Source organism: Balaenoptera acutorostrata, chromosome 18 (genome assembly GCF_949987535.1).
Source record: "Balaenoptera acutorostrata chromosome 18, mBalAcu1.1, whole genome shotgun sequence".
Lineage (NCBI taxonomy): Eukaryota > Metazoa > Chordata > Mammalia > Artiodactyla > Balaenopteridae > Balaenoptera > Balaenoptera acutorostrata.
In genome coordinates, this window is record NC_080081.1 from 31,265,167 (window position 1) to 31,276,061 (window position 10,895).

The 10,895-nt window shown below is 41.8% G+C and overlaps 1 protein-coding gene across 4 annotated transcripts in view; it reads left to right on the forward strand.

Annotated features, from left to right (window-relative positions):
* TBC1D4 (TBC1 domain family member 4) overlaps positions 1 to 3,986 on the forward strand; it is a 214,016-nt gene extending 210,030 nt beyond the window's left edge. For all 4 annotated transcript variants that reach the window (XM_007186208.3, XM_057533035.1, XM_057533036.1 and 1 more), the window contains 2 exons: positions 858 to 1,034; positions 2,954 to 3,986. In XM_007186208.3, coding sequence (XP_007186270.2) covers positions 858 to 1,034; positions 2,954 to 3,187 — 411 coding nt within the window. In that variant the 3' untranslated portion in view covers positions 3,188 to 3,986. The remainder of the gene's footprint in view (positions 1 to 857; positions 1,035 to 2,953) is intronic.
* The last annotated feature ends 6,909 nt before the right edge of the window (positions 3,987 to 10,895 follow it).

Sequence of the window (10,895 nt, forward strand, 5' to 3'; positions counted from 1 at the left end):
TTAAATAGCTCTGTAGAGTGCCCAGGGTTTTTGAAGATTTTGAATTTAGAAGATTCTCTCTATGGTAGGATATGTTAGTGACTTCCAAGAGGCTCACATGGATTAGCAAGTAGATGAAAATACTTATCATAAGACCTTTCTGCCCCATTGACAAACAATTAGAAGGGCTTTTGGTCTCATTATTATAGAAATACCCTAGGCAATTGTGCTTATAACCAGCAAAGATGATCTCTAACTCAGGTAAGAGTTACTCAGTAACTAATGTTGTTTATCTGGTAGGCTACATTTTGGGAGACCATTCCTAGATTATGTATATTTTGGTTGCAAAATATTTTTGAGCATTAACTTTTTCTAGAGTCTTGGCCTCATCATGAGAATGTTTCAGTTGTATAGAAATCATCTGTTTGTCCTTAACTTGACAGTCACACTTGTTATTCTTCCTTTTGATATGTCATACTATTCCTCATTAATAAGTATTGGGGGCTTCCCTGGTGGCGCAGCGGTTGAGAATCCGCCTGCCAATGCAGGGGACACGGGTTCGAGCCCTGGTCTGGGAAGATCCCACATGCCGCGGAGCAACTAAGCCCGTGTGCCACAATTACTGAGCCTGCGCGTCTGGAGCCTGTGCTCCGCAACAAGAGAGGCTGGGATAGTGACAGGCCTGCGCACCGCAATGAAGAGTGGCCCCCGCTTGCCGCAACTAGAGAAAGCCCTTGCACAGAAACGAAGACCCAACACAGCCAAAAATAAATTTAAAAAAAAGTATTGGGAAATCTACATGAAGTACCCTAGATACACAGACTGTATCTTGGTGCACATCCTGAAGGTCAGACTAACCCACGGTGTTTTCACGGCAGGTTTTTGAGATGGATATTTCCAAGCAGTTACACGCCTATGAGGTGGAGTATCACGTGCTGCAGGATGAGCTCCAGGAATCTTCCTACGCCTGCGAGGAGAGCGAACCCATGGAGAAGTTGGAGAGGGCCAACAGCCAACTGAAAAGACAAAACATGGACCTCCTAGAAAAATTACAGGTAAAGAGATAACAACTTGATCAAAAACGCACTTGGGTGCCTCCTTGCCTGCACAGAACCATCCCAGAAAGGATAGAGCTGTGGTGTGGATTGAACCATTGCTGACTGTGGGCCTGTGTATCGGACTGTGTCCAAGTCCTCTGGGGGCTGCAAATGCACATATCAATTTGAATACCGACTGAGAGAGGAACTCTACTCTCCCAAAATAGTTAAATGGCAGCTGAAAGCAGAATCTCGTTCAATACTTATTGGGTGTTGTACATGTTTGGTTTCAATTCAAGGGAGGAGGGATTGACTATAGGAAGCTGGGAAAGCTCTAGGGGACTTGGCCTTGAGCTGGACTCCGGAGGGTTGGTGGGAGAAAGGAGTGAGGAGTAGGGGGTGTTTAAATAAGGAGGATGTGGCAGAGCAGTAGAGGAAGCTTAACATCAGTTTAAGATTTACGTTGGAGAGAGGTGGGATAAACAGGATGGAGACAGAATTGTAGATAACTTTCAGGGTCAAGCAGAAGAACACGGCTTTAATCCTGTTGAGAAGAAAATCTCTCGAAATTTTTGAACCATATTTTAGAAAGATCAATCTGGAAACCTTGATGAGGACAGATTAGAATGGGGAGAGAAGGTAGGGGCGACCAGCTAGCAATTATTTGTAGAAATATGACTGGGGATGATGAGAACTGTCTAGAGTAAAACTCACAGAAATGGAAAGAAAAGGAGACATTTTTGAGAGAATTGAATTCAAAAATTGATAACACATAATCCCTGCCATCAAGGAGTTTACAGTTAGTTTGGAATATAAAATATTATCTATTTGTCAATGCACCCTTACCAATGTGATAAGTGATTTAGTATAAATTAATATTACGCACCTGCAACCTGTATGAAGTGCACTGTGTATCCAAGCCCTGAGGGGTGGGGCTTCAGTGTGACCAGAGGAGGGGGAGGTGAGAAGGTGAAGCTGGGGGCTGGGGGTTGGGGGAGGTGGAGCTTAAGTACTGAGTTAGAGCTTAAGTGCTCCACGGCTCATTGGTTTCTGCTTACCCGCCACTTCCCCAGCACTGCGCACGTCCCCACGCTAGAGGACACTAAAACTCTGCTTTGATGTGCAGTGAATCCTCTAACAAAGATAGCCAGGAGAGATGCAGCTGAGAAATGAGGGTCTCTAGAGTAATTGCTCCCAGAGAAGGAACACTGGCTTCCTTCGCTTCATCTACGTTAGCTCTGGCCCATAGAAAATTTTATGCCTTTTCCTGTTCAAAAAAAGAGCCAACACTGTCTATTTTCAGAAAGAAAAACAGTTGGGGTATTGACCCTTATTGCTAGGATGTTTCAGTGGTGATTAATTGAGCATTTCCTTATTAGGGAAAGTGGGTTTGCACCTGCTTTATATTATAATGATTTTTTTATTAATGGTTACAGACTTTTTCTTTCACAGTTCAATGTTCTCATCACCTCTGGGTTCCCAAGTTACGTGGGCACACCCGACACCCGTAAAAACTGATAGGGTCCCAAGTATGTGTTGAGACAACCCTGCGTTTCCACTCAGAGGGCCAAAAGCCTCTTTTAGCACTTCAGGGCAGTCAGGAATCTCCTGTTTCTCCCTGTCAGATTCCAGTCACTCCAGGAGAAGACCTGTGTGTGGAGTGAGGACCCTCACCACTCTGGGATGTTGATTTGATTTTGCATTTTTGGTGTATTCAGTGAAATGAGATGTATTTTGTTAGTACCCTAGTTATATTTTTGAGAAACCTAAAGAAATCTCCATTTCATGGGAGGTTTCAGAGTATTTGCTTCGTATACTGTTTTATTAAGTAATATGACATGATTAGTTAATATATGTAAGGTCTGGCTGCTGCTATGATGAAGAAACAAAACCTTCAAATGTCTGATTTGGAGGATTTTGGTTTTTGCCCCAAACAGATAGCTCACGCTAAAATCCAGACCTTGGAATCCAACCTGGAAAATCTTTTAACCAGAGAGACCAAAATGAAGTCTTTGATCCGGACCCTGGAACAAGAGAAAATGGCTTATCAAAAGGCAGTGGAGCAGATTCAGAAGCTGCTGCCAGCAGATGCTCTGGCCAATTGCGAACCGCTGCTGAGAGACTTCAACTGCAACCCTAACAGCAGAGCCAAGACAGGAAACAAGCCGTAACTGAAGACCTGCCACCCGAGCAGGAAGTGCTCTGAGGATGCCACCGACAGAAGGAGTCTGCATGCTGCTGGCCCAGAGCTGACAGAACCACTGAACTGGTTCCGAGCCCAAGTCAGAGCCGGTAACCCTCGCTCTCCTTAGAGCATGCCAGTTCAAAGCCATTGTACATATGTAGACTGTTTTTTGCTGTCCTTGTTGACTATGTACATATATATATATATAATGGACATAAAGAGTTCATGCTTTCACATAAAGGAGTAGATGTATATTTAGAGCAATTTTTTTAAAAAAAATCAAAACTTCGTGAAATCTAGACCAAAGGGAAGTTAATGAAATTCCCCTTGGACACATGTGAAATCATTTGTTTTTGTAGTGAAACAAAGCTAGAACATCTTTGTATATTGAAATATACTTGAAAAAAATGAATGTATTTTTTTCTCCAAAGAACAGCATGTTTCACTCAGTGGTGGAGAGGTGGAAACCTTTGTGTAGCTTTATGTGCATCTGTCTTAAAATCTACTGACATTTTTAATATATATATATATATATATGAGGAAAATGACTGATTGCCAGTCAAGCTCCTTATGGGTTTTTCAGGAAAGTAGGGGCCTTCCCCTGCTGTTTGCTTTGTGCCAACGAGCATGTTGCATCTACATGCATTTTGAGTCTGGTCAGGCATTACTTTAGGTGTGTGTAAGGAGAAAGCAAGACTGTGGCTGAGTCTGCCCCCCCAGCTCAAAGTGGAAGAGAACACTACTAATTTTCTAGTAAATTAGACCAGCATTGTTACTTAAAAAAAAAAAAAAAAAAAAAATATATATATATATATATATATATATATATATATATATATATATATATATATATATATATATATCAGTCCTCAAAAATTTAATTTAGGACCTAAATTGTCTAGATCTACTTTCTACCTTTTTATTTAAATTATTCCTACAGCTGTGAATGAACTCCCCTTTACTTGGTGCCACAGTTGGTGATAAGGATTTGCCATTTCCCACTAAAATGTAGGCGCTCTTACCTTAGTTCTCTCTACCTTAAATGGAGGATAAGGAAATGAAATTATGATTGGTTTTCTAAAGATGATGTACTGTGTTGAGATACTTTTTTTTTTTTTTTTTTTTTTGCCAATTGACAGGTCTGATAAGCTTGTAATCATCTTCCCCTTCCATGTGACAATTTATGAGAACTGTGGAATATTTTAAGTAAACTGTTGAAATCCATGGGAAGGGAAGGAGAAAGCCCTTCTAAAACCTACAGCTCTGCGTTTGGACTCCTGACTTTCTCAGTCTACAGATAGATTATTCATGGACATTCATGCATGCTGGGTGAATGGAAGGAAAGTAACTTAAAAACTTAATTTTTAAGTTACACATGGAATTTCTCCATTTCAGAGATGATTCTATGATAGTGCCTCGGAAAGTTGATAACAGCGTTTTTGCCTTTCCAAACAATATTTTTCATTACTGCTTTTTGCAGTACTTGTATTATCACAGATGGATTACCTGGGATAATTTTCTTCAGAGGGAGTTTGTTATACACAAGCTACAATGTATTACAGAGTAGAAGAATAAAGCTCTAAAGGTTTCAGAAAACCTTGATGAGCAGATGATAAGCATCTCAAACCCCATTACTCAGTGTAATATAGTGACTCTTGTTACAAATCAGCATGCCCTCTAATCCAGGCAGTTTCTCAAAAGGAAATGAAGTCTTACTAGTAAAGTTAACTTAATTTCTAGGTTCTAGAAAATGCTGACCCAATCAGTTGGGGCCACCAACTCTTTTGTTGCTTGGATTTCCCTCAAATTTCTCTATTTGTAGGAGAGGTATTTTCCTATGAGGAATATGACAAATATTATCTGGTTACTGTCTGGTGATGAAAATTACCTCGTGTGTGATACACAGGTGGTAGCCAGGGAATCTTCAAGTTGGGAAAAGAAACTTTTCCTTCCAGTTCTTCCGTTTAAAGTAAATTTTATTCTGGATGTTCAAAGTCAACGTTAGAGTTGTATTATGGTGTTCAGAGCTTAAGTTGTCTTGGATACAATATTTCTTTTGAAAATGAATATTTCTTTTGTGATCTTTTAAATGTTGCAACGATTATGCTTCATGCATTGTTACATCTTCATCCTATTAATGTAATGTCTAGTTCATTTCCAATAAATACATTGCTGCAGTTTCCTTGGCTTATTGGTTTTACTTTTGTTTGTAGTAAAAGAGAAGAAGGTCTTGGCTAGAGTCCTTTATAAAATCTGCACGGGTTGGATTGGTGCTGCTTAAAATTTGCACACTAATAATTCTTTGAATCAGAGACAACAAAGATAATTTTTAGAAACATTTATGAAAGTACATGGTCAGTTATTCAGTACTAATTTTCAACTTCTTTCCCAATGGAGCCTTTTGCTGATAAATATAAAATAAGACAACCACACTGACAGTATTGCATTCTACCCCTTTTGTTTTTTATGCCCCCTCATAGAGAGCAAGAGAGAGAGAGAGGATAGGAAAATACAAAATTTTTAAATTGGGTTAGCTCCCAAATAAAAGGATAAAGGGCATTTATTGATGGATATGATATGAATGTGTTTACATAACAAATATGTTTCAGAATATTTTCAAGCATGTTTGGATTTCAGTAAAAGGATACTGTATCTTCTTGCTAACTTTAGGACTAAATCTTTTAAGTATTTTGTACTATACGTAGTAGTTTGAGGAGTCAGTGTAGGCTTAGGTAGAATGGTCTTTTAATATCCATGTTAATTTACCCATTTTATCAGCATTTCAGCATTTCCCACCCCACCTGGGCTGGATTACAAATAGGAAATCTGCCACCTGAATTATTTAGTCCTCTACCATGATGCATCACTCTTATTCGCTTTGATATATTGTCAAAAGCACTGGGTTTAGGGTGAGATGTCTTAGATCTGAGTCTTGGTTCCACCCCTTTTATTCATTCACTCAACAAGTTAATTTTTGTAAGCCAAGCTAGATGCTGAGTATTCAGAGGTGGAGAAGATACAGTCCTTGTCCTCAGTGAGCTTATGGTCTAGTGGCAGGAGGTTAACTAGAAAAAAAGAGAGTTTATACTCCAGCAGGTATGCAAAGTAATCCACTCATTACACTCAAGGTGACAGGAGGGGCTATAGCAGCACTTTGGAGTGAGTGACAGTTACTCAGAAGAGGTGGTGCTTGCCCTGAGCCTAGAACAGCCAGTAGAAGTTGAGCAGCTTTGTGCTGAAACAATAGATGAATGAGAGAAGATGGTGTGTTTCTGAAATCAAAACTCATTCCTTAATCCCAAAGTACAGTGAGTGTTCCCATAGGGGAGTGGTGGGAAAGGAGGCCCCTGACAAGCAAGGGCTTTTTCATGAAGGTCTTAGCAGACCTTGTGAAGGAGTTTGAACTCCACCTAGAGAGAAATGGGAGCCGTTAAAAGCCAGGAACCTGGAGAGAGACATGCTCAGATTTGTTCCAAACCACTTAATACATCTGGACAGAAACTAGGGGCTGGGAGACTGCAGTTAGGTGAATGCCATCAAAATCTAGGCCAAAAAAATTAGTAAAAGCCTGGTCTATGGCAGTGGCCTTGGGGAAGCAAGTCAGCCTAGATTTCTCTCTCTCTGATATAATTGGTAACCGAAACCTGCTAGTTTTGTCTGCTAAATATTTGTCCATATCCCCCTGAAACTGGAGGGTAGTTATCAGATCCCTTAAACTACAACTTGCCTAATGAGTAATGAACTTAACCTGCCTACACTGATCAAGCTCAATTGAATTGTTTTTACAAAAACTTGCATGTCCTCCAAGCGTCACGTAGCCTAAATAATGTTTGCCCAAGCTGTTCTTCAGGATCATGGATTCAGCTGTGTAATGTTAGAGCTCAAGCAGTTTAAGACTGGGTGGGACCAATGATCCTCCAACTGAGCATGTGCGAGTGCCCGATGGGTGGTGTTTTGAGGTCAGAAGACCCAAAACTCCACCCTCAGAGCGTGCGCCCCGTGGTCGGAAGCGTGCAGCTTAGCTGCGCCTGCTCAGAATGACGATTACCTCACCTTTTCCTTCTCTCCAGTCACCTTTCCGGGCTCCCCAGGCCTAAGCTTTATCCCTGAATACCCCAAGCCCCTCACTTTCTGGGAAGCGAATTTGAGGTTTGTTCTCCAGTCTCCTCGCTTGGCTGTCTCGCGGATAAACCCCTGCTCTGCTGCAAACCTCGGCATCTCAGCGTTTGGCTTGCTGCGCATCTGGCCGAAGAACGTGGTCCTGTAACATCCCCATCGCTTTTGCAGGTACCTTGTTCATGTCCTTGCTCTGGTGGGTTAAACTGAGACCAACCCCGTTTCCAGGGGCTCTGAAGTCACAGACATTGAGCTACTTGGTGTTTGTTTGTTTGTTTGTTTTTAAAGATCGATTGCTATGTTGGGTCTTCGTTTCTGTGCGAGGACTTTCTCTAGTTGTGGCGAGCGGGGGCCACTCTTCATCGCGGTGCGCGGGCCTCTCACTATCACAGCCTCTCTTGTTGCGGAGCACAGGCTCCAGACGCGCAGGCTCAGTAGTTGTGGCTCACGGGCCCAGCTGCTCCGCGGCATGTGGGATCTTCCCAGACCAGGGCGCGAACCCGTGTCCCCTGCATTGGCAGGCAGATTCTCAACCACTGCGCCACCAGGGAAGCCCTGGTGTTTGTTTCGATGAGTGAGAAATGCAAGCAGAAGGTGGGGTGGCATGTCTCAGTCAAATAGAGGAGAAGGATCTAGGATAGAGAGGGAATCAGCTGGAAGCATGGGGAAAAAGCAGCAGCGGAGACGTTGAGGGGGAGTTTTTGGAGTGACGCGCTGGTGACTCTAGCAGCCTTGTCTCCCTCCGGTCTACCCATGACGTGCAGTAACTGTGTTAGTTTCCTGGGGTTCCCCCTGGTGGAATCACATTTGCTTCGCTACAAACCCTACTTCAAGGGGAGGGCAGCACCAGAGGGCCTGGCAAAGGGTGCCTGCCCAGATGTGGGTTGTCACCGCTTACCCGGACTGCGCTCCCCTCAGGCAGAGGGACCTTCCTAAAACGTGAGTCTCACCAAGTTTATCCTCAGTTTAACACCCTTCAAGGGCTCGTCTTTCTTCCCGGGATCATCTAATCTTTGAGATGACCCACCTGGCCTTTCGTGAGTGTGTCCCTGGTAGCCTGTCCAGCTTGATCTCCTGCCTTGTCCTCTGCTCACGTCAAATGGTTAAGCTCCGTCTCGGTTCCTGAACTGGCCATCCTTCTGCTTCGCACCGGCTGCTTCTTGCCCTGGGGGGGTCTGGGAGTGCGCCTTTCTTCCTGCACTCCGTCTGGCTCACTCCTTCAGGTCATGCTTAGGTCTGTGTTGTGGGATGAACTGACCACCCGCCCCGTAGCCAGGGTGTACTCTCATAGCGTGGGCCACCCCGGGGGTACTGCTGACCTTCACAGACAGCTCAGGCCCCCCCAGAGGGGATTATGCATATTAAAAAAAAGCTAACGTCATCATTACTCTGTCCTAAGAAAAATGTTAACAGAGTTTAGGTAAATTGAGAGGTAGGTGTAATTTTATTCAGCATTTTACGTTTCTTGGTGGCCTAGTATGGGTCGGATACTTTGCTAGATGTTGGGGGCTCAAAAATGTCTCTCTCCTAGCTTAAGTTCTTACCTGATAAATTCATAGTTCTTATGAAAAAAAAAAATCAGCATGTACTGAGTGATACTTCGTAAATTGTGAAAAGACTCTGGTGCTTTACCTTTTATCATAAATATGTGCTATGTGCTATATGCTATGTGCTATATATAATTTATATCATATGTAGTATATTATTCTCTACCTTATTTAAAAAATTTTTATTTTATGTTGGAGTAAAGTTGATTTACAATGTTGTGTTAGTTTCAGGTGTACAACAAAGTGATTCAGTTATACATATACATATATCGATTCTTTTTCAGATTCTTTTCCCATGTAGGTTATTACAGAATATTGAGTAGAGTTCCCTATGCTGTACACTAGCCCTTGTTGTTTATCTACTTGACCTTAAATATATTACAGTACACGCTACAAATATAATAGGGCGCTCACACTGCCTAATTCAGGAACACTGTTTTCAAGGCTAGAATGTGGAAGGTGCTCCCTGGAGCTGTGTAATATAGCAGTTGATAAAGTATGTTACATATTAAACATTACACGTATACATATTATACTGAGAACTGAGACCATGTATCCCACACAACTTATGGGCTACATTAACATGATTTTACTATTGCATTGTCTTCACTGGCATAATTTTACTGTTCCGGGAGACTTGTCCAGACAAATTAATTTATTGTTCATTACAGGAACTTCCCCAAAGACCCTTAAACATTTCAGTAGGCAATTTATACCCCAAGACTGTTTGAATCCCTCACCTCAAAATTCTCACCTTGCTCTTTCACCAATCTTAAACTATTATATCCTGATCTTTACCCGGTCTTAATCAAGCTCCACATTGAAATACTTACCTTAAACTTTGCTCCTGAGTTACAAACAATGCTCTATAGAGTTGGTGTTCTCGCTTACCGTGATAATAAACTCAGCTGTATTTTATCAACGGGTTGTGTTGTGGTATTTGGGAGCTGCTGGGCATTCAATAATATTATCTATTCTATACATAGATACTCCATGAGACACGTGCTGTTATTTTCTCTTTTTCCTTCTTACTTTATCTCATGCTTCATTTCTATTTTCTTACCCTGGTCCCCTTTTCCCCAAGCCGTGTTTTATCTCAGATCTCTCGGTAATTCCCATCAACATTTCATACCATAACTGGTGGCTCTTAAGAATAGGGTAAGTGTTGACTTTCCTGGATACCAACAATATAAAGCAGAAAAAAAGTTTTTTGAACTAAATATTTTATTTACTCTCATGGATAAGGTCTATAAATGTGAGTACCCGGGCATTCGGAGGAGGTATCCCCTGAAACCTCATAGAAAGGAAACATGAGATTCTTTAAAGTAAAATCAGCAATCTTTGCTCTCATCTGTAAGGTTACTTTAGGCAGAATAGCACCTGGATCTGAAAGCTTCAACTGTGATCTAATTGAATATAATTGCATAGCAAAAGAATGGGTTAATCAGAAGAGGATTGATTAGTCTTGGGAAGACGGAAGAAAGAAAACCAGGCAGATTTTGGCAGTCCAGTGGAGGGAACCTTAGCCAAGACCCCTGGCAAGGCTGTCTTCATTGATAAAATGGACACAGCAAGTCCTGGCCTCCAGAAATCCAAGTGTTTTGGATGGTATGACAGGTCTGTCCCCGTTGTGACATTGATGTGTCTGTGTTGGACGGAGGGCCCCAAACATCCAGTCCAAACATCCAGTTCATTGTACTCCCCTTGTTTGAATGTATGTCCTCAAAGCAGCCTTCCATTTACGATTGGGTGATGCTCTGTCATAGTGGCCAGGCTAGTTATAAAAGCGCAAATACTCGAGTCCCCGACAGTCTGTTTTTCTATCTACATTAAAAACAGGAATCCTGAATTTTTAAAATTGTAAAATACACATAACATAAAATTTACCATCAATCCTTTTTAAGTGTACAGTTCAGTGGCATGAAGTATTCACCTTGTGCATCCATCACCACCATCTTTTCATCTTGCAAATCTGAAACTCTGTACCTTTGAAATGATAATTTCACATTCCCCCTCTTCCCAGCCACTGGC